Raw genomic sequence first — 22119 nt, 5'->3', positions numbered from 1 at the left:
TCTTGACCTAATGCTAGTTGACCTCCACCCCCCCCACTGAGCCCTCCCCAAGGGCTTGCTACATTTTATGGTGGGTTGCCTATCAAACCTGATTGCTTTTTTTTTGCCGTGAAGAATTTCCACTTTATTTCCTTTCAGATTTTTTTCCCTTAAGTTTCTAATCTTTACATAGGCTTTGGAGGAGGTCGTGGGGCAGCACCTGCAGGTCTAAATCGAGGTGGGGAGGTTCAGTCCTTCCAGGCTTTATGGGACCAGTTCCTAAGCACTTTGCTGTGAATGACACAATTCACACAGTCATGCAGCTTCACGTGCCGCTTGGGAAGCACGTATGCGTCAAAGACACTCGCTTCGGAAATGTCCCTGACGGCCGCGGCCTCCACTATGTTTCTTATGACAAACTTCTCAGGGGCCTTGTCTTTGGGCGCGCAGTGAGTGCAGTTCATGCAGCGGATGGGCTGCACATGGCCACGGTCTTTCTTGGCACGGCCGTTGTTACGCCTTTTCTTTGTCATCTCGGAAGGAGGACGCCCGAGAAAAAGCTGCTTTTATCTACAGAAGATGTTTCGGCATCGTGAAGTAGCCAGACAGAAACAATTCATTTTATATGGTAGCTCCCTTATGACAGTTCTTTTGTGGGGGTGCTATTGGACGGACGGTGCCAGCCAGTCATGAACATGTAGATTAAGGCTTACTTATATCTCTTCACTGTGAGACCCTTCCCCGCCAGAGCTGGCATGGATGGGAATGGATGCTTGAGCTGCATTATCCAGTCCCTCGGTTTACCACAATTCCCCCTTTCGAATCATACATTAAAGTTGAAAGGGCCACATAAGCGGTTTGACTGTCTGTCCTCCACACGCCGAAGCTTTCTGCAGAAATAGCAGGCAGCTGCAGGGTCCGAAACGGTGACTGAGTGAAGCAGTGAGTCCAGAGCCAAGGCTACGGGGTAGACTTTGAACCCAGGCTCGTGAACCCAAGCCTTCTAATCTCCCAGTTGATTGCATCTGTGCCAGGGGACATTTTCAACCCATCTTTAGAAGTATTGAAGACCTCCTTTAGTTGTTTTATATCTAACGAGATGTTTCCCTGAAATCCCTGCAAATGGTGTCTAATTAGGGACCAATGATGTAAAGTTTCTTTATGTGAATAAAGGGTTACACACAATCTGTAATTTCCAATAATATTTCAGCCTCAACTGCTGTTGCCTGTTCATAATTTGAAAAGTCTGTTGTAGCTCAGCCATTTTTTCTTCTAGTTAATTGTCCACATTTGCATAGCCTACAGTAAATGTTCAGTTAAAAAAAATTTTGTCCTTTTAAAAAAAATCTTTTTGTCGGGGGTTCATACAACTCTTATCACAGTCCATACATCCATCCATTATGTCAAGCACATTTGCCATCAGCATTCTCAAAATATTTCCTTTTTACTTGAGCCCTTGGTATCAGCTCCTCATTTTTTCCCTCCCTCCCTCTACCACCCTCTCTCCCTTATGAACCCTTGATGATTTATAAAAAAAATTTTTTCATGTCTTACACTGTCTGATATCTTCCTTCACCCACTTTTCTGTTGTTCGTCCCCCTAGAAGGCAGTTATATCTAGATCATTGTGATCAGTTCCCCCTTTTCCCTCCAACTTCCCCTTTCCCTCCTGGTATCGCTGTTCTCATTATTGGTCCTGAGGGGTTTATCTGTTCTGAATTCCCTGTGTTTCCAGCTTTGATCTGTACCCGTGTACATGCTCTGGTCTAGCCAGATTTGTAAGATAGAATTGGGGTCATGATAGTGGGGGCCAGGAAGCATTAAAGAACTAGAGGAAAGTTGTATATTTCTCTTTTTTGGATCATTCCAAATAGTTATTTATTTAAAGTTTCACATCTTCTTTCTATGACTATAGATGGTCTCTGGGGAGGATGACTTGTTTTTTCCTATGGCTGTTACTATATTAGGTTACTCGAGTTCACGTATTACATCAGGAATGTTGCACTTGCTAAACTTTTTGAGGGTTTCTTCAATTCACTAACATATTCATCAGCTCAATGCAAAGTCCGCTAAAGAGCTTTGATCTTTCCTTTTGGGATTTCTCCCTGGGCTCTGCATTGGAACTATGCGCTCGGTTCAGAGGAGTTTCATAAGGTTCGTTGGGGCGCCTCTCCCTCTTGTCAGAGAGGGGCTTCCTGAGGACTTGAGGGTCCAGCTTGAGTCCTTATTTGAAATGTTTCAAAAGACTCACAAAGTCACAACTGGGTGCTTTATGTTTTCCTCTTCAGAGAATGCAGGAAGAGAACATGGGAGGGTGGTCTCGAGGGTAGGGAGATGCTCCCAGGTGAGAAAGGAAGAGCTAGAGAGAGAACAGTCAACCAGAACGCCCCAGGACCCTAAACAGGAGCACAACCACTTCGAGCTTCCCGTGCACACCCTTGCCTTCCCTAGTCAATGACGGAGGTGCCAGGGCTCAACGTGGCCTGTGAGGAGCAAGCTTTTACAAAAGTACTGGCACAGACAAAGAAAATTCACTACTTTGAAAATGACCTATCTGATTTTCTTTGTGAGCCCTCCGCCTGCTTGGCTACCAAGAAACAAACAAAAGTATCTTTAGGAGAATCTGGTGTAAAGTGAGTTTTGTCTCATCATGTGAGGAGACTAGATTTCGGCAGCTGCCGCACTCCATCTTTCAGAGCTCGCTTCTCCCTTTTTGGCTCCTCTCTCAGGAACCAGGACCTACTGGGGAAAGGGAGCCCTGGATTTGCACTGTGCTTGGGAATGCAGTGTCTGGTGCCTGCTAAGGAGTGCTGGGCAGTGCCCTATGGCTGGCGTCCGCAGCTGGCACCCGCAGCTGACATCTGTGGCTGATGTACTTGTGGGCTATTTCTGTTTGACTTGCTCAGATCTGGGGCCCCTCCCACTTCACTTTTGCTGGTGAGGACCCCGTTGACTATCTGTCATATATGCGACTCTGCTTCTGATCTCAGTGGTCAACGGGAAACTTGTATGTTTCAACGGTGCTACACTGCACCCTGACTGGCTCGTCTCCTCCCTGCAGCCCTCACTCCGCACTCCCCCTCATTCACAATGATACGATTTTTTTTCTTTGATGTCTGATACCTGATCCCATCGACAGCTTGTGATCACACAGGCTGGTGTGCTTCTTCCATGTGGGCTTTGGTGCTTCTCAGCTAGATGGCTACTTGTTTATCTTTAAGCCTTTAAGACCCCAGATGATACATCTTTTGATAGCTGAGTACCATCAGCTTTCTTCACCACATTTGCTTATGCACCTGTTTTGTTTTTGGCTATTGTGTCAGGAAGTTGAGCATCATGAAAGATAAATTTAGTAGAACAAAGTGTTCTTGCATTGAGGGAGTACTTGAGTGGAGGCCCAATGTCCACCTGCTACCTTAATACTAAACCTATAAATATATGCACCTAGATCTATTTCCCCATTCATAATATATATGTTTACATATGCACATGCCTGTATTTAGACCTCTATAAAATGCCCTTTGCCTCCTAGTTCTTTCCTCTATTTCCTTCTCCTTTCCTCTTTTCCCACTATCATGCTTAGCCTTAGTTTGGATTTCAATAATTCCTTTAGTTATGTTACCCTTGATCAAGCCCTACCAGGCCTCCTACACCCTTCTCGCCATCGATTTTTTTGATAGCTTGTTGTTCCCTTGTCCCTGGGTTTGTACATACTGCTTCCTTCCACCACCCCCTCTCCCATGCCCCCCCAGAACCATCAGTCCCAGTCCTGTTGTTTTCTCCTCCAGCTTGTTTATCCTGCCACTCTTACCTAGATAGACCTGCAGAGATAATAATATGCACCAAAAAAAGAGCAAAGGAACCAAGGGAAAAACAATGACAAAAAAAAAAAAAAAGAAAAGCCTGTAAATAGTTCAAGGTCTGTTTGTTGATCTTTAGGAGTGTTTTCTGGTCGAGTCTGATGGGATGCCAAACCCTGGCCCCAAAGTCTATCTTTGGTATTCCCTGGGGACTTCCTTGCTCTGCTCCCCTTGGTGTTCTGTTGCACTCCCTTAGTGTTTTGCCTCGTTGTGGTGGCATCAGATCAGAGGCAATTCCTGCACTGTGTCTCTAGTGTTGTCCCCCGAAGCACTGTGGGCTAGCGAGGGACGTCCTGTCTTGTGGTGGTGCCAGCCCTATGGTCCTCTCTGTGCTTTGGCTGCTCTGATTGGGAATATGGTCCTCAGGGCTTGGTGGGCCAGGATGTGTCCACTCTCTCTTCCTCTCCCTTCATTTGCTCCTGTGTGCTTGATCAGACATGTCCCTCTCCCTGAGCTGTAGCTTCAGTGCTGTCCTCTGAAGTGAATTCTTGTGCGGGGAGGGAGGCCTGTTCACATAGTTGGGATTAGGGCTGGCAAAATGTTCAGTGTTGATAGAGTGCTAGAGTGTTTTTCTGCCGACAGTAGCAGTGGCAGAAATTGTTGCCTTTCTCGAAAATCAGCAGTGTCTTTCTGATGCTTCTGGGTCATCTCTCTGTCCCCCATGCCAGCCATTAGTTGTCTCTCCACCCCTTCTTCCCGGGCCACACCCCTACTGAAGAGCTTTGGTAGGGAGCTCTGAAGGTTCTTGTTCTTGGCTGCATTTGCAGTGCTTCAGCGGGCTGATAAACGGCACTAGACGAAGCATTTACTTCATCGAGACCAGGATATGTGGAAGACAGCCACTTGGCCCACTGGCTGGAAGAGATCCACATTTATACCCATTCCAAAGAAAACGGACCCAACAGACTGCTTAAGCTGTAGAAGATGTCATTGCTGTCACATGCAAATAAAATTTTGCTGAAGAACATCCGAGAATGGTTGTAGCAGTGCACTGACGGGGAGCCGCTGGAGGTTCAGCCCGGATTCTGAAGAGGACGTGGAACAAGGGATAACCGTTGCTGATGCCAGATGAATCTTGGCTCAAAGCAGGGAATACCAGAAAGATGTTGACTTGTTTTTATTTGGCTATGCTATGCTAAGGCACTCGACCGTGTGCATCATAACAAACTAGAAACAGCCTTGAGAAGAGCGGGAATGGTGCTCGGGTGGGATTTGCACGTGGCTGAGAGGCAGTTGTGTGACCAGAGCAAGGGACTGCTGCATGGTTTAAAAGCAGAAAAAGTGTGAGTCAGGGTTGGATCCTCTTACTAGACTGATTTGATCTGTCACCGGAGAAGCTGGATTATATGACGAATTCAGCCTCAGGACAGAGGGAAGTTTATTAACCTTAGATATCCAGATGGCATAACCTTGCTTGCTGAAAACATGGAGGACTTGAAGCACTTGCTGATGAAGATCAAGGACTGCAGCCGTCAGTATGGACGACAGCTCAATGAAAAGACCCAAATCCTCACAACGGGCCCAGCAGGTAACAGTGTGGTAAGTGGAGAAAAGACGGAAGTTGTCAAGGATTTTGTCTTGCTGGGATCCGCAGTCAGCGCTCGCTTGTGGATGCAGCAGTCGAGATCAAAAGACACCTTGCAGTGGGTCAAGTTGCTGCCCGCGACCCCTTAGAGTATTGAAGAGCAAGTATGTTACTTTGAGGACTGAGATGCCCCCGACTCAAACCGGGGTGTTTTCAGTTGCTGCGTATGCAGGCGAAAGTTGGTCATGGAATAAGGAAGACTGAAGAAGAATAAGATGCACTTGAATTCTGGTGCTGACGAAGAATATTGAAAATACCATGGGCCACTAATAGGACAGACAAATCTATCTTGAAAGAATTATGGACAGAGTGCTTTTTAGAGGCAAGGTGGTGAGAATCTTCATCCTACGATGTACTTTGGACAATCGAGAGACGAATCCCTGGAGAAGGGCATTATGCATGGCACAGTAGAGGGCCAGCAAGAGAGAGGAAGGCTCTCAAGGTTACGGAGTGAGTGACACAGGGCCTTCCACCACGGGCTCGCGCACAGGAACAATCGCGAGGTTGCCACAGGCCATGGCAGTGGCTCATTCTGTTGTGTCAGGTCGCTGTCCGTCAGGACTGACTTGGCACCTGTCAGCAGCAGCAGCTTTCTTTTGACGGCTGTTAGTTTGATATTTTTTTCCCTATCCTTTGATTTTTGAAAAATTAGTTTGTCTTTATATCTAAGGTGGGCTTCTTGTGAGTAAAGCATTAAATGACTTGCGTTTTATCTTCCATTCTCTTAGTGTATCTCTTACTGGGAATTGGTCCAGTCACAAGCAGTGTTGTTGTCGATAGGTATGGTTTTATTGCTGTCATTTTGTTTTTATTTTTTTGCTGTTATTGGTTTCATTGTTTATAATAATTTCTGCACTTCTTTCACTTATGGATTATCTTGTCAATACTTTGCCCTTTTTTCTTCCTGTTTAATAGGACTTTAATATTTTTAAAAACAGGATTTCAACATTTTTTAAACAGTATTTTAACATTTCCTTGAGGTTTGTTTTTGTTTCTTTTACAAATTTAAGACTTGTCTTTTGAGAATGGCTATCTTCTTTGACTGTTTATGATCTCCTTTTTCTCTCTATTTTTGTCTTCATTGTAGTTCCTTATATGGTTTGTTTCACTTTGTGTATTAAGTAGAATGATTTATTTTTTTGTTTTAATTTTGTATTTCTTTTTTTAATCATTTTATTGGGGACTCGTACAACTCTTATCACAATCCATACATACATCAATTGTGTAAAGCACATCTGCACATTCATTTCCCTCATCATTCTCAAAACATTTGCTCTCCACGTAAGCCCCTGGCATAACCTCCTCATTTCCCCCCCTCCCTCCCACCTCCCTCATGAACCCTTGTAAATTTATAAATTATTATTTTGTCATATCTTACACTGTCTGACATTTTCCTTCACCCACTTTTCTATTGTCTGTCCCCCAGGGAGGAGGTTATTTGTAGCTCCTTGTAATTGGTTCCCCTTTCCACCCCACCCTCCCTCACCCTCCCGGTATCACCACTCTCACCACTGGTCCTGAAGGGATCATCCACCCTGGATTCCCTGTGTTTTCATTTCCCATCTGTACCAGTGTACATCCTCTGGTCTAGTCAGATTTGTAAGGTAGAATTGGGATCATGATAGTGGGGGGGAATGAAGCATTTAGGAACTAGAGGGAAGTTGTATGTTTCATCATTGCTACCCTGAACCCTGACTGGCTCGTCTCCTCCCTGTGACCCTTCTGTAAGGGGATGTCCAATTGCCTAGAGATGGGCCTTGGGTTTCCACCCCGCACCCCCCCTCATTCACAGTGATAAGATTTTTTGTTCTTCGATGCCTGATACGTGATCCTTTTGACACCTCGTGATCGCACAGGCTGGTGTGCTCCTTCCATGTGGGCTTTGTTGCTTCTGAGCTAGATGGCCGTCCCTGGGATTCTTGGATAGTTAGTTTCTGTTCCCTAATAATGTTAGGGAAATCCTCCTTGAATGCTTCATTCAGATTTCGTCTGTAATCTTTCTTCCTTCTGTTCTGGGATGTGTATCAAGCGTTATTTCTTTTGACGAGAGAACATTCACTAATCATGTGCATCCGAGCAGGGCACAGCTTCTCTTCTGAGCTGTCAGGAAGGTGATACCATGTTGAAGCCCGAGTCCACAGAGAGCGTATTCACACCCTTGTGCTGATCTTCCTGACAGCCGCCCACCTCACCTGCACTTCCCCAGGGCTGACTTGTCCCTCCTCTCTTTGGGGAACTGTTACCTCCGTCCAGTCCCAGCAGTCCCAGCTGGACACGGAGAGTGGCCAGATGAGGTGCGTGTCTCCCTTATGGGTTCAGTCACATCCACTTCTCCCCTTGCGCAGGTCAGGTCGGGGAGAAGTATGCTGGGGGAGAAGCGCTCTCATGTCCTAAGTTAGGGGGCAGATGGGAGAGTAGGCATCAGCTCCCTTCCCCAGGTCAGGAGAGTTGGGGAGAGCTAGGGACTGCTCCGTAGGCATCTCGCCAGGGCAGCACAGAAACTATTTTGGGGGAGGTGGGGTAGGGCAGAGTTCTTTGTAGGGAGCACTTGCTCTGAAATACCTGCGCAGGCTTGTTTCCTAAAATGTCCAGAAGTCAGGTGCTGCTTTTCCAAAAGCTTTGTTTGAAGAGGGGCGCACAGCGTCTCCAGTTACGCAGCCATATGGGATCAGACGCATTTAAGCTTTCTCTTTTCTGTTGGGGTTTGAAGTATTTACGACCAATTTGTTGTCATACAGGCATGGCTTTGAATGCTATACCATATTCTGATTGGTGAACTGCCAACATCGATACCATACAATCATCCAGCTCCCTGCATCCGTTAGGGGCAGTAATGTCTCTGATCTATTTTTTTAAAGACTAGAGGAGGCAGTAGTGAGGGCGGGTAGACAATAGGTCGGCCAGTAATTGGCTGTAAGTAATTGTTGTGAGCTCTCACTACCTTTGGACCAGCTGGTTTGACTTTTTTTTCTAGCTTTCTTTATAAATTTTTTTCTGGTAGTTTCAATGCCTTTCCTTCATCAAGGTCTTTTGGATCCTTATATTGGTCATTTGCTTGTTCAAGCTCTTGGTTTTTGTCTCTTGATACATCATTACAATTTTAAAAATCATTTTATTAGGGGCTCATACAACTCTTATCACCGAAACCCGAATGAAGGCTGAATGTGATAGTGGGACAAGAAGGTAAAAAGAAATAGAGGAAAGAACTAGGAGGCAAAGGACATTTATAACGATCTAAATACAGGCATGCGCATATGTAAATGTATTTATATATAACGATATGGAAATAGATCTAAATACATATATTTATATGTTAAGTATTAAGGCAGCAGACAGACATTGGGATTTCCACTCAAGTATTTCCTAAACACAAGAACACTTTGTTCTAATAACCCGACGTTCTGTGATGCTCACCTTCTTTGACATGATCATTGAACAAAAAATGGGTGCATAAGCAAATGTGGTGAAGAAAGCTGATAGTACCCGGCTATTAAAATATAGAGCGTCTGGGTTCTTAAAGGCTTGAAGGTAAACAAGCATGTGAGTTTGGATGTTCTAATTACCTTTCTGGATTCTTGCTTTCTCTTAAGATTTTGGCCTGAGAATTTGTTATCTTGTAACCCTTTGACGCTTCCATGAGGATTGAAAGATGATCCCAGCAGTTAAAAATTGTTTCATCTTATGCTCATTTTTAGATGGCTATCATTGCTTCTGACTCACAGTGACCCTGTAGGACGGGATTAAAGGGTACAACTGTCCTGGTGGCGCAGTGGCTACAAGTTGGCTGCTAACTGCAGTTGGAAACCACCAGCCCCATCTGCAGGAGGTGGCTTTCTACTCCCGTAGAGTTACAGTCTTGGAAACCCACAGGGGCAGATTGATCTACTCTGTCCGATAGGGCTGCTACGAGTCGGCATCAACTTGATAGCAGCAAGTTTGTTTTGCTTTGTGTGGTATGTTGATCAGTTTACGGGGCCCGACTGATACATATCCGTACCTCACTCAGACTTCCTTAGTTCTCACAGTCTTGGGGACCAGGGTCTCATCCGTGACCTACTACTTTTAGTCCTGTCTCCTTAGGTTCCTCTAGGCCATTTCAGCTTTTGATGACCTGGACAGTTTTGAGGAGCGTTGGTCAGGGATTTTCTAGAACGATTCTGATTTGGAATGTTTGATGTTTTTCTCATGATTACATTGAGGTTCTGGGGAGGAAGACCACAGCAATATATTTTCATCTCATCTTGTCAGTGGCCCATGTTCTCACCTGGCTGAGGTAGTGTTTGATCTTGACCACCAGCCGAGTTTGTGTCTGTTGGGTCAATCTTCGTAATAGCTGCCACCTACCCCATGTGTTTCTGATCTCATCAGAGATGAGGTCATCCACTCTGTGGCCCACACTTAAGAGGGAGTTATGGTCTACCTGATTGTGGGCTAAGTGCTTGGAATTTTTCTACATATAAGATTTCTAATCTCATTTCATTCTATCAGTGTGGACTTCTTTGAGCTCTGACCTAATAATATTCCTTTATGTTGATGCTGAATTTGTCCACCCTGGGCCAGATCAGGAGCTCATGTTCTTAATAACACAGGCTCATTGGGGAGAGGGCAGGCCTGTTCTCAGTGCTCAGCTGACAATGTTAAGGTATTACCTGTGTAAACTTGTGCTGATTAGAGACTGGGGTGGAACCCCTGTGGTACCAGTGTTAACATGTTTTTGCATGCTCCTGTCTCCTAACCTCTCACCATCTGTAACTTCCCACCCAACCTCGAGAAACATGACACCCACCAGCAGTTATTTGCAGTAGTTACCATGACTGGAAACAACCTCCATTTTAAAAAATTGTTTTATTAGGGTCTCATACAACTCTTATCACAATCCATACATACATCAATTGTGTAAAGCACATTTGTACATTCATTGCCCTGCCCTCATCATTCACAAAACATTTGCTCTCCACCTAAGCCCCTGGTATCAGCTCATTTGTCCCCTCCTGCCCCGCTACCTCCTCCCTCATGAACCCTTGATAATTTATAAATTATTATTTTGTCATATCTTGCCTTGTCCAAAGTCTCCCCTCACCCACTCTTCTGTTGTCCACACCCCAGGGAGGAGGTCACATGTAGATCCTTGTAATCGATTCCCCCTTTCCAACCCACTCTCCCTCTACCCTCCCAGTATCGCCCCTCACACCCCTGGTCCTGAAGGCATCATCTGCCTTGGATTCCGTGTTTCCAGCTCCTATCTGTACCAGTGTACATCCTCTGATCTAGCCAGAATTTTAAGGTAGGATTAGGATCATGATAGTGGGTGGGGAGGAAGCATTTAGGAACCAGAGGAAAGTTGTATGTTGCATTGTTGCTACATTGAACTGACTGGCTCGTCTCCTCCCCCGAGACCCTTCTGTAAGGGGATGTCCAGTGGCCTACAAATGGGCTGAGTCTCCACTCCATACTCCCCCTCATTCACTATGATTTTTTGTTCTTTGATGCCTGATACCTGATCCCTTTGGCACCTCGTGATCACATAGGCACATTTTTACATGTTGCCTTCATTTTCAAAGCATTTTCTTTCTACTTGAGCCCTTGATATGGGGCCATTTCCCCCCCTCCATCCCCAACCCGTGAATAATTTATAAATTTTTTCATCCCATTTTTGTTGTCCTCCTAGGGAGGGGATTATATGTAGATCATTGTGATCAGTTTCCCATTTCTCCCCCACCCTCCCTCCTGGTCAAGCTACTCTAATTATTGGTCCTGAGGTTTATCTGTCCTGGATTCCCTGTTTCCAGCTCTTATCTGGACCACTGTATATGCTCTGGTCTAGCCGGATTTGTAAGGTAGAATTGGGGTCATGATAGTGGGGGGGGCCAGGAAGCATTAAAGAACTAAAGTTGTATGTGTCAACGGTGCTACACTGCTCCTTGGTCCTCCTATAAGGAAAACCCCATGGCGCTCAGTTTACTCAGTAAGGGTGGGGACACAGCGAGGCAAGATCAACTCAGTGGTGATGGCTGTGATTTTTTATTTTGCTGCGCAGACTTGTGGGACAGACAGCAAGCACTGGCCACCATGCCTCGAGGCTACCTAGACCTCCCTCTGCTTGCTTCCTAGCATCTTGCTTGCGGGAAGATTTCTGTTGGGTACATTTACCAAACTGTAAATGCTTTATCAAATTGTTCTCCAGCATTGAGGCCAATTTCTATTCAATTGGCATATGTGCTCTTAGAACCCATTGTTGCCACCCTTAGACCTTTGCAGATCAGATGGGAAGGAAAGCAGCCTGTCTGCTCTGGTGCACGTTCTGGATTCTAGTGAGAAAAGCGCTATCTTGATGTAGCTGTTTGGGTCAGAAACCATTGCTTGGGCTGTCGGCGTGAACAAACTCGGGTCCACACAGGCATAGAGCCCTCCACACCGGGCCAACCAACACTAGGAGCACAGGGGCCACCAGGCCTGCCTGCCCCACTCCACCCCTCACTGTTGTCCGCAGACTCCTGTCTTGCCTGTTTGGCGAGCTGGTGTTTTGGTGACTTGTCTTGTAGAAGCAGGGAGTTGGTTTACCCTGCGGCTGGTCTGAGTTTGATGGCTTATGCATTCCCGCACTGCAAGAGGCTTCTCGCTGGATCCATGTTGGCCTATGCCTGCCCTGTTGCCCAGCGGCTGCTTCAGCATCAGCCAGTAGTGGGTTCTGTTATGCCAACGTTTCTGGTTTATACTCACTTGTGCCATAAGACAGGAATTTAAGTGCAGGGTGCAAGGGAAATGTCTTCAAATGCCTTTCCCCACTGGTCTTTTCCTTTGTAAGGCTAAGAACCATCTTGGGAACCTCAGAACCTGAGCAGAGCCCCAGCAGCGTCTGTCGAGGGTGCTCCCTCCTTGCTAGAAAGGCACGCACCTTTCCAGCATGTTGGGACAGCCGCGATGGGGCAGAACTATTCTGTAGGTCTTGTTTCATCTGTCAACCACCAACATGCTCTCCTACTTAAAGGGTGAGGTCTAAGAACTTGGGCTCTTTCCGGATCCACTAAGGGACCAGGGGGATGGTGTAAAGCTTCTATCACCCCCCATTCTCCCGCCCCATCCACGGTCCACAGGAAAGCCACCACCACACAGTTTATCGTAGAATAGATTTATTTACCTGAAACCATGTCTGTGCAATGCTCGTTACAGCACAGAATTAAACAGCTGATATCTATGTACAGTCTAAAGTTAAACATGCTCTGTGGTGATTGGACGCTTAGCATTTTTATTAAGGAAACTGCATCACAATATTTGTATCGCACCAACATCTGTCTACTGCTTCTGATTTCATTAAATAAGTTACATTTAATACAGTGCAAATGAGCCATTTGCACACGCAAAAAACAGCTGAAGTCATGAACGAGAGGCCTATGGCTTGAACCATTCAACACCTGTAGTGTTTCCAATGACGTTATAAAGAAGCAAGCTCTATGGGCCCATTGGAAAGTGGCAGGTTTCCATGACACCGACGAAAAAGCCAGCTGCTTAGGCTGAAGGCATGCATGACAGCGGAGCGCTGGCTACTGGGTCCCGAGACAGGCCGGGCACTTGCACAGAGAAGTATGGAGGCTCGGCAGACCTCCTCCTCGCAGCAGAGACAGCACATTTCTCTGGAGAGGCTTTCTGGTTCGTTGAAGCTAATTGTACATTTGCAATTGTTATTTTGATTGAAAAGCTACAAACCCCGTTTGTGGTATTTACACATTTTCTCCACATCACACACAAGTCTGGGAGGTGGGCCTACCCCCCACCCCCACCCCCTCCCCCAAGTCAACCATGCAGAGGTCGGCAGATGTGTTGCTAAACACGCACATGCACGCAACTGAACACCCTTACATTTCTGCAAAATGGTTTAGGAAGCGGTTACTCCAGTATTGCTGAAAAGGAAAGAGAGAGGCAGTCAGCGTCATGGAACACGGGGAGGGGACGGCAGAACTACTGCGATCACAACAGTGACAGATGAGAAGGGGGACTTGCATTTGACTAGCACTTCTGATAAGTGGTACCCAAGGTGCACCCAGCAGGTGGCTACCCAGAGGCATGTCCCCCTGGCCCTGCTTCATTTTCTGGCTACATGGCAAAGGCACTGGCTTGCAGGAGGGGCCCGCAGGCAGCCCCTCTGGAAAAGGCCTCGCGCTTAGCAGCTGTAAGAATGGCAGGGAGGGTCTTGTTAGCAGTGAGAGGGGTGAAGGTGGCGGCCGATGGGAGCAGTGAGCAGCGTGGAAGCCTCTGCAGGCTGGGCCCTGCTCAGGCCTGGAAGGGGAACCATCTGCACTCCCTAAGGCCAGAGAGCTCATGGCAATTACAGATGCCCAGGGCACTTGGTAGACAGGACCTGCATGGGGTCTGCCCACCACAAGGCTGTGACGGCTGTGAGCAAAGCCACACATCTCCTGGTCTGCCCCCTGCTTGTGGTCCCTAGGTGAGGGGCCCCAGGTGGGAGCACAGGGGAACTTGGAGCAGAGCCTCTGCAAGGCCATGGTGGTCTGGCGGCAGTGCCCCATGAGGATGCCTGTCCACTTCCAGGCGGGGCGTGGGCAGGCGCGCTTCTCTGTAGGGTGACTGGGGCCTCTCAGGACCCTTCCTTGTTGTGGGACTAAGGCTTGAGGCTGTACCTACGACAGTGGTGCACCTGTCGTGTAAGCCCAGCCAACCAGGCCTAGGGCAGGTAGTGATGACTGTCCTGAGCAAGCATGGAGCACCCAGCTGCCCAGACACGGTCTGCCATGAAGGTGTTTCACTCAGCCAGTCTCCTCTCATGCTTCCTGACACAAGTGGGATGGGCCTGCATTCCTCGGGAGCCATAGTGGCCATGGCTGGACAGCCTACTAGCTCTTCCAAGCTCTGAGTACTTCTTAGCACCTTGCTGCCCTTGACCAACAACATCCAAGCCCTCAAGCAAAGGGGCCAATTTCATGAGCTTGGGTCTTAATGCCTGACCCAGAGTGCAAGGCAAAGGGGCTCGGCGACTCCAGGCTCCCACGGCTGCTGGGGTCACCAGCCTTCTGCTTTGTAACCAACAGAGCAGTCACGTGAGGGCCCGGGCTTGGCTGTTCAGGAATACCCAGAGGCAGCTCTGGCTCCTCCTGATCCCTTGGCCTCAGTGGCGCAAGGCCACCTTGGATTGATAGCAGTATTGTCACAGCCACCTGTCAGTTAAGCAGCTAAATTACAGGTAAGGAAATACTCACTTTAGTTGATGATGTTGGAAGGCATTGGAGGAAAACACCACGGTTAGGGCTGTTAATGACGCATACACTGTTGGTAAGACTGACCTTGGAACATGCGCAAACATCATCCTCAGAGTAACGATGGTGGTGGTTAGTGCCACATTAAAATAAAAATAGTTCTATACAATATGTTCATTTGGTCATGTGCTATTTACAGATTTTACAAAACACATACACACACGGACACACGCACACAGCCCTCATGTTCTCTACAGTAGGCGGAGAGGCCAGCAGGGACTTGCACAAAATGGTACCACAGGTGACAACTAGTGTCGGTGCCGGGACACATACAATGCCCACTGCTAGCTCTGAGCAGGGCATTAGGGGGCCACTACGGCTCTAAGAACTCAAAAGCAAATTGAACTTATCTATTAGCTGAAGCTTAGTCGTTTCAGAGTTAAAAACAAGACAGTGATTGTTTTCTCTGTCCATTTAAAATGTTTTATTTTTCTTTTTAAACTAGATTGTGACGTGCCACTGAAATAGGCAATGTTGGCCAAAAAATGTCTAGTTACAATAAAATACATTAGACATTTAAATAAATAACCGTAAAAACCTGGTGAGGGGGTGTGAACCCAGTAGATGGAACCAGGAACAATGTTTTCTGCACAAGCGAGAACAGGCATACCTCTTGTTAGATGGATGTAAACAAAACCATGGAAACCCGAGGGGGGAAGCGGAGCAGGGTGGGGGGGTGGAGGTGAGGCAGGGCTGGGTGAGGAAGTGGCAAATCAGAAATACGGACTGACTGAGGTAGCAGTACTCTGCTCAGTGCAGAAAAATTGGCTTCGGAACAAAATTAGACTGTGATCCCAAATTAAATCCAGAATGATCATGCAGAAGACACAACACATGCTATTTAGTTTTATGAAAAAACCACACACATTCCTGTCTAAAATCTGCCGCCAATTAATTGCTGACAATATCTGCTGGCTCAACGATTTTGTTTGTTTGTTTATACAAGGATGAGTATTAAACAGAACACTGTACATGCGTTTTCATCTACAAAAAAATATTTGCATAAAATAGTGTTAGTTCTCTGTACATGTCAATGGACACTTTAATCATGTGTATAAAAAAGGAAAATCTTGCCCCACTGGAGTCAGAAAAAGCAAAACAAAATCTAGAGTATGAAACCTCCTTCACCATCCAATATGTTCATGTGAAAATTCAGCAGAAATAGACAGTTGCTTGAAACAATAAAAAATTAATTGATTAAGTTAAACATCTTCTTTAGGACGAGCTGTCAGTCAAGACCAGAACATATCGGTGAAGTTAGTGTCTGTGCTATAGACCCAGACCACCAGGGGCACTACGAGCAGCACGAAGGGCCAGGAGACGCCGTCGGCGCAGGCCGAGAGCGAGCAGGGCCGAGCAGGCTGCACACACTCTTTACCGGGCTCCAGGTAGTTTCGGGCCACGAACTTGAGCGTCTCATCCATGAGGATGACAGGCAGGGAGATCTTCAGCACCATCAGCCACTGGGTCAAGTTCAGCGGGGTGATCTGGAAGATGAGCTGCAGAGAGAAAAAGCCCCATGAGCCGTCTGGTGGGGACACCCACAAGGCCACTCCCTCCTCACAGAAGCTTGGCACTTACAGGCAGGGGCTCCACGTAGAGGATGAGGAAGTGGAGGGACATGGACAGGCATATGGAGCCAACTAGCCAGACGTTCTCCCAGGGGGGCATCCTCAGCAGGGACTGGTTCTCAGACAAGCTGCAGACAAAGGGAGCTGTGAGGCACCTTCCCCGCCCCCCTCTGCTTGACCGCATTTCCCTGTCTCAGCTGGCTTTGCTGATGTAGGGCAAGCATGCACTTTCCACCCTGGGCTTTGGCCTAGCAAACTCTATTTAGAAATTCCATTTTTGTTACTGGCTTAATTGCCTTGTTGCTAAAGGTCAGGAGCCTGCGGGGGCTTCCAGCAACATCTAAGGCAGCACCCCCAACCTCCCCCTGGAACAGCTCTGTCTCAGCCAGAGCTTGGGGGTCCTCACCTGTTGAGGGCGTTACACATCTCTATGGTTACAAGGACAGAAAGTGCCATTGTCATTGGGTACGGGGACTCAAAGATTGTGCAATCCACGCCTTCGAAGTCAGGGTTGTCCTCTTTACACTGTAGGAAGTGACTCTGCAGCAGAACACCAAGTTCCAGATCAGCGGGGTCGCCTTCCCAAGCCCCACACCTCCATTCCACTCCCAGACACGAGCCCGGCTGCAGCCAGCTTCGCACAGCCCGAGTGGTTGGAGGGACACCAAACCACAAGCAAGGTCAAGGACAAGTGGAGCTTTGCAGCCAAGGCAACCAGTAAAGGAGGCCACCTACCAGCTGATAGAAGGTCACCCTCGGTCCGCCATCAGCAGCAATGAACCACCATGCAGCAGCACCCACAGTGGCAGCACCCACATAACCTGGGGACAGAGAAGAGCACAGTGCTCACACCTATCCGCCCCTTTCATGGCAGGCCCACTCGCCACTACAAGATGAGCAGCCTGAGAGCAACTGCTCAACACAGGCTGACAGGGCCTTTCCTGGGCAGTGTCTGGAACACCCCCTCCTCAGACCATTACCTCAAAGACCTCAGAACGGGAGTGCCCCCACTTGATAACACTAAATACCAGTGTACAGCCTCTGGCCCAGCCATCACTAGGAGCCCTGGGGTGGCTGGTTCAAAAGCTAAGTATCAGCACACAGGTGTGTTGAACACACCAGTCGCTTTTAGAGTCAGTACATGTAGGTCACTCCTAGGTACACGCACACATATGCATCTGCAAATGCACGCTCACTGATCGTTTTCCATGTGGACTACTCATGGTGACCCTATTGAACAGATTAGAACTGCCCCTGTCGGTTTCTGAGGCTCAAACTTTTAAAAATCATTTTATTGGGGGCTTGTACAACTCATCACAATCCCTACATCCATCCATAGTGTCAAGCACTTTTGTACATCTGTTAACTTCATCATTCTCAAAACATTTGCTTTCTACTTGAGCCCTTTATACCAGCTCATGTCCGCCCCCTCACCGCTTCTTCTCCCTCATGAACCCTTGTTAACTTATGAATTATTGTATTTTGTCATATAGTATGTCATCCCACGTCCCCTAGGGAGGAGGTTATATGTGGATCCTTATAATCAACTCCCCCGTTCTACCCCGGCTTCCCTCCACCCTCCTGGTATTGCCACTTTCACCACTGGTCCAGCTGGATTTGTAAAGTAGAATTGAGATCATGATAGTGGAGGGGAGGGGGAAGCATTTAAGAACTAGAGGAAAGTTGCATGTTTCATTGTTGCTACATTGTACCGACTGGTTCTTCTCCTCCCAGGGGGCTAAAACAATGAATGAAAATAGAAAGCTTTATTTTTCTCCCCTGGAACGGCCCATAGGGTTTTGAACTAACCTTGTAGTTAGCAGGCCACCTTGTAACCACCTCTACCCAGCAAGGCTCAAAGACCAGACGGCCCTTCTTATGGGATCTTAGGGGAGTTAAGTACATCCAGGGTCCCCCTTTTCCTAGCTTATGAAGTAGGAAGAGAATTAGCACCCAGGTCAGGAGGGTTAAAGAGATGCATGCTGGCTGTTGGCAGGGTCTGGGGCCAGCATGGCTCCCTCTTCTGCCAGGTGGGCATGGCTCTGCATTCTGGTTACTCTTCTGTTCAAGCATCCCCTCCGAGAGATGAGAGGGCAAGCCCCTACCTCCAGCTCCTTTTCCTCTTGGGGTCTTTGTGTCTCACTGCTTATTGTACAACATGGTTGAGGCCCAAGACAGCCTTGTGTAGAGCAGGAGGACACTGCTGGGTTACCCATTAGCTTTGTGACTGCAGCTCTGTCAGGGCCCATTGTTAGGATCAGTCAACTCCCAGAGGGGGAGGGCTATACCTGATGGTTCTCTCATGCACCAAAGCCAAGGCCATGGTGCAGCTGAAGAAGATTGTAAGGCAGTGGTTCTCAACCTGTTGGTCGTGACCCCTGGGGGGGGGGGTGGGTGTCGAACAACCCTTTCACAGGGATCGTGATTCAGATTCATACCAATAGCAAAATGAGTGATGAAGTAGTACCGAAAATAATTCTATGATTTGGGGGTCACCACAACATGAGGAACTGTATGAAAGGGTCACGGCATTAGGAAGGTTGAGAACCACTGCTGTAAGGGATGGAGTAGTTTTAAACAGGGCCAGAATTAATAGCTCCTTAGAGATTAAGAGCATCCTACAGGTTTTGCTACACTAATATAGGAGTAAAGAATCTCAAGCATTCCCAAACCAGTGATATGACAAACATTTGGCCTCCAAGCATCATTGAAGTTTATCTAGTAACAAACTGTACTCACAACCAATCGCCAGATAACGGAAAAAGAGCCACCCGCTGATTAGCGGCTCTTTGGGGTTCCGGGGCGGCTTATTCATGATGTCCAGGTCAGGAGGGTTGAAGCCCAAAGCAGTGGCTGGGAGGCCATCTGTCACAAGGTTGACCCAGAGCAGCTGGACAGGAATTAATGCCTCAGGAAAACCCAGGGCCGCGGTCAGGAAAATGCTGTCACCACGAGGAAAGAGAGGGACCTCAGGTTATTTTTGCCACAACTTTCACACACACGCATCCTCCAATCACAGAGAGCAACCAAAGAGTTGCCCAAAGTAGCTGTTTAGACAATCATAAGACATTATACCCAACTTCTAATTAATACAAACTTTTAGAGGGCCATGGAAGTGGTTCATTTAAACCAGCGGTTCACAACCTGTGGGTCGCAACCCCTTCCACAGGGGTCACCCGATTCATAACAGTAGCAAAATTAGTTATGAAATAGTAACAAAAATAATTTTGTGGTTGAGGGTCACCACAACATGAGGAAATATATTAAAGGGTCTCGGCATTAGGAAGGTTGAGAACCGCTGATTTAAACTAATTTCTGGGTCTGTCACAGTGCCCATTCCCAACTACAGACACACACACACACACACACACCCCACACACTGCTGGGGAAACAATTGCAAAGTTTGCAAGAACACAGGAAGAGAAGTGAGCCCGCAAAGACGCACCAAACGACCTCCCCGACATTGGAGGAGATGAGGTAGCGGATGAACTGCTTCATGTTGTTGTAGATGGCCCGGCCCTCCTCGACGGCGGCCACAATGGTGGAGAAGTTGTCATCAGCCAGTACCATTTCAGAGGCAGTCTTGGCCACAGCAGTACCAGAGCCCATGGCGATGCCGATCTCTGACTTCTTCAGTGCCGGCGCATCATTTACACCGTCTCCCGTCTGAAAGGCAGACATGGGATGCTCAGGGAGGAGACAGGAAAAAGAGACCATAACCATGTCCTGGGGAAGTGAGGTCCCTGTGCTTGAACTTGACAGATGAGATGTGACTTGGTTATGTGCCTCTGCCCCTGTAGGTTTTTGAGTCTAAAACTCTTAATGAGTGGTCAGCCTTGATAGTCCCAGAGGACCCAGGTGGCTTTTTGATAAAAATCCCCAGCAAATCTTAAGTTTCACTCTCCTTTGAGGTTTCCCTGGGCAATTTCCCAGTTAAAATGTGTGTTTTTAAAAAGCAGTGAAGTGCAAAGACACAGTCAGTCATCCCCGGGGGTCTGTGTTTACTGAATTCAGAATGGTGGTGCTTCTAAGGGGAGAAGGGAACAAAGGGACAAAGGACGAGGAATACCTGGTAGAAAGAAAATGAGTCACATAGATTGGTTCTGTTTGCAACTCACAGGAGGAAATAGCAGCCAGGTAGCAGGGGTCAGAGCAGTTGCCAAATCAAAACACAATCCAGTCTTGGATTCACTACTTCTAGTTCAAAGGTCAAGCCACAGTGTGGCACCCTCACCATGGCTGTGATCTCATCGAATGACTGCAGAAACTCCACGATCTTGGACTTGTGTGAAGGTTCCACCCGTGCAAAGCAGCGGGCAGTCAGGCAGGCGTCCCTCTGGGCTGGGGGGCTGAGCTCATCAAACTCCCGGCCCGTGAAGGCCTTCGCCGTCACATCCTCGTCCTGCCCAAAGATACCGATCCGGCGACAGATGGCCACAGCAGTGCCTTTGTTATCTCCGGTGATCATGATGACTCTGATGCCTGCCTGCCTGCACAGCTTCACTGACGAGGCCACTTCGATCCTGGGGGGGTCCAGCATGCCCACACAGCCAACGAAGGTCAGGTTAGTCTGCATGGAGAGAGGCCTGTCTGTTTCAACAGAACGCTCCTCCCCTCTCTCCCCCACCCCCCAGCAAGTTTCTGCCTCTCCTCTGTTTTGTTGCCATTTCCACACGTACAGTTCAGGGACACTGTTGCCATCTGGCTTGCTCAGCCATTTGTTCCCCTGCTGACTAGAACACAGCCCCCACCCTGCCTGATCCCAGAGGGCTAGTGCTTAGACAAACAGTGCCCACCACAGATGTTCTCTCCCAGGTCAGATAAAGCGCAGCTGGAGTTTAACAATGGCTATTTCAAGAGCTTCATAAATGAAGAACAAGCCTGTGTTAATGCAATCAGCATTTTGTTCACAGCAGCCTCCATTCCCAGGCTGAGACGCCGCCTGCAGCCCAGTGGTCCCTGTCGGTGCAGAAGCACTCACCTCATACTTGATGAAGTTGGCTGAGTCCTCCAGGTTCATTTCCTCCCTCTTCAGGGGGTTGTCATGTGTGGCCAGAGCCAGGCACCGAAGGGTGTCACTCCCACTGCCCCACTCCCGGATGACAGACATGATCTTCTGTTTGACCCCAGGGGACATGGGAACCTTTGTGCTTCCAACTCGGATGTGGGTGCACCTGTCAATCACACCCTCGGGAGCACCCTGGAAAGAGGGGCAGACGAACACTGCTGTCACCAGCACGGACGGCCCCAGGCTGGGAGGATGCCCCAATTCAAGAGCATGTACTTGCCTTCACAAACATCTTGCTCATTGAAATTCGGCTAGGTTTGTTCGGAGTGCAGTAAACCGACATCGACTTTCTATCGCGTGAAAACTCCAGGGTAAACTCCTTTTTCATCAACTGTTTAATGACCTGTGGTAAAGAGAGACAAATGTGCAGTCATTTAGATGAGCTGTTAAAATATTTCATTCCGTCAAATGTCCTACTGAGCCGATATGGATGCATCAATGACCAAACGAAGACTCGCCCTCGCCCTCAGATGTTTTCCTTATTCTAGTTGAGAGAGAAAGTGGAGGGTCAGAGGAAACTGACTGTGCAAGTCAGCCAAGTGCTAAAATCAAATGCTGGCATATCGGACCAGAGAGAGAACGCTTGCTCTGGGCAGTGTGCTCACCCAGAGAGGGGAGAGGACCCGGTGTGGCGGGGCTCTTCTATGAATGGACAAGTTAGCTCTGACCAGCTCCCCTCTCCTTAACACACAAAGGAGGCCACCCAGTGCAGTAGTGGGGAACCCTCCTGCCACCAGTGATAGTTTTCTCGTTATAGTAGCTAGAGGGCATACAACCAAACGTCCTGC

At 47.9% G+C, this 22119-nt stretch overlaps 1 protein-coding gene and 1 pseudogene across 1 annotated transcript in view; both read right to left on the bottom strand.

Moving 5' to 3' along the window:
- Nucleotides 1-227: 227 nt before the first annotated feature.
- LOC142429413 (small ribosomal subunit protein eS26 pseudogene) lies at nucleotides 228-512 on the bottom strand (annotated as a pseudogene).
- A 14602-nt stretch (nucleotides 513-15114) lies between these two features.
- Nucleotides 15115-22119, bottom strand: part of ATP2A2 (ATPase sarcoplasmic/endoplasmic reticulum Ca2+ transporting 2) — a 46427-nt gene continuing 39422 nt past the window's right edge. The window contains exons 12-20 of the mRNA XM_075534451.1: nucleotides 21552-21674; nucleotides 21245-21463; nucleotides 20498-20833; nucleotides 19709-19929; nucleotides 19003-19205; nucleotides 16999-17084; nucleotides 16670-16803; nucleotides 16274-16391; nucleotides 15115-16191 (exon numbers count right to left, since the gene is read on the bottom strand). Of these exons, the coding sequence (XP_075390566.1) occupies nucleotides 15925-16191; nucleotides 16274-16391; nucleotides 16670-16803; nucleotides 16999-17084; nucleotides 19003-19205; nucleotides 19709-19929; nucleotides 20498-20833; nucleotides 21245-21463; nucleotides 21552-21674 (1707 nt within the window). The 3' untranslated portion in view covers nucleotides 15115-15924. The remainder of the gene's footprint in view (nucleotides 16192-16273; nucleotides 16392-16669; nucleotides 16804-16998; nucleotides 17085-19002; nucleotides 19206-19708; nucleotides 19930-20497; nucleotides 20834-21244; nucleotides 21464-21551; nucleotides 21675-22119) is intronic.

This window comes from Tenrec ecaudatus, chromosome 16 (genome assembly GCF_050624435.1).
Source record: "Tenrec ecaudatus isolate mTenEca1 chromosome 16, mTenEca1.hap1, whole genome shotgun sequence".
In the NCBI taxonomy this organism is placed as follows: Eukaryota; Metazoa; Chordata; class Mammalia; order Afrosoricida; family Tenrecidae; genus Tenrec; species Tenrec ecaudatus.
Note: the sequence above shows the minus strand (reverse complement) of the source record. Positions and strands in the feature narration are given on the sequence as shown.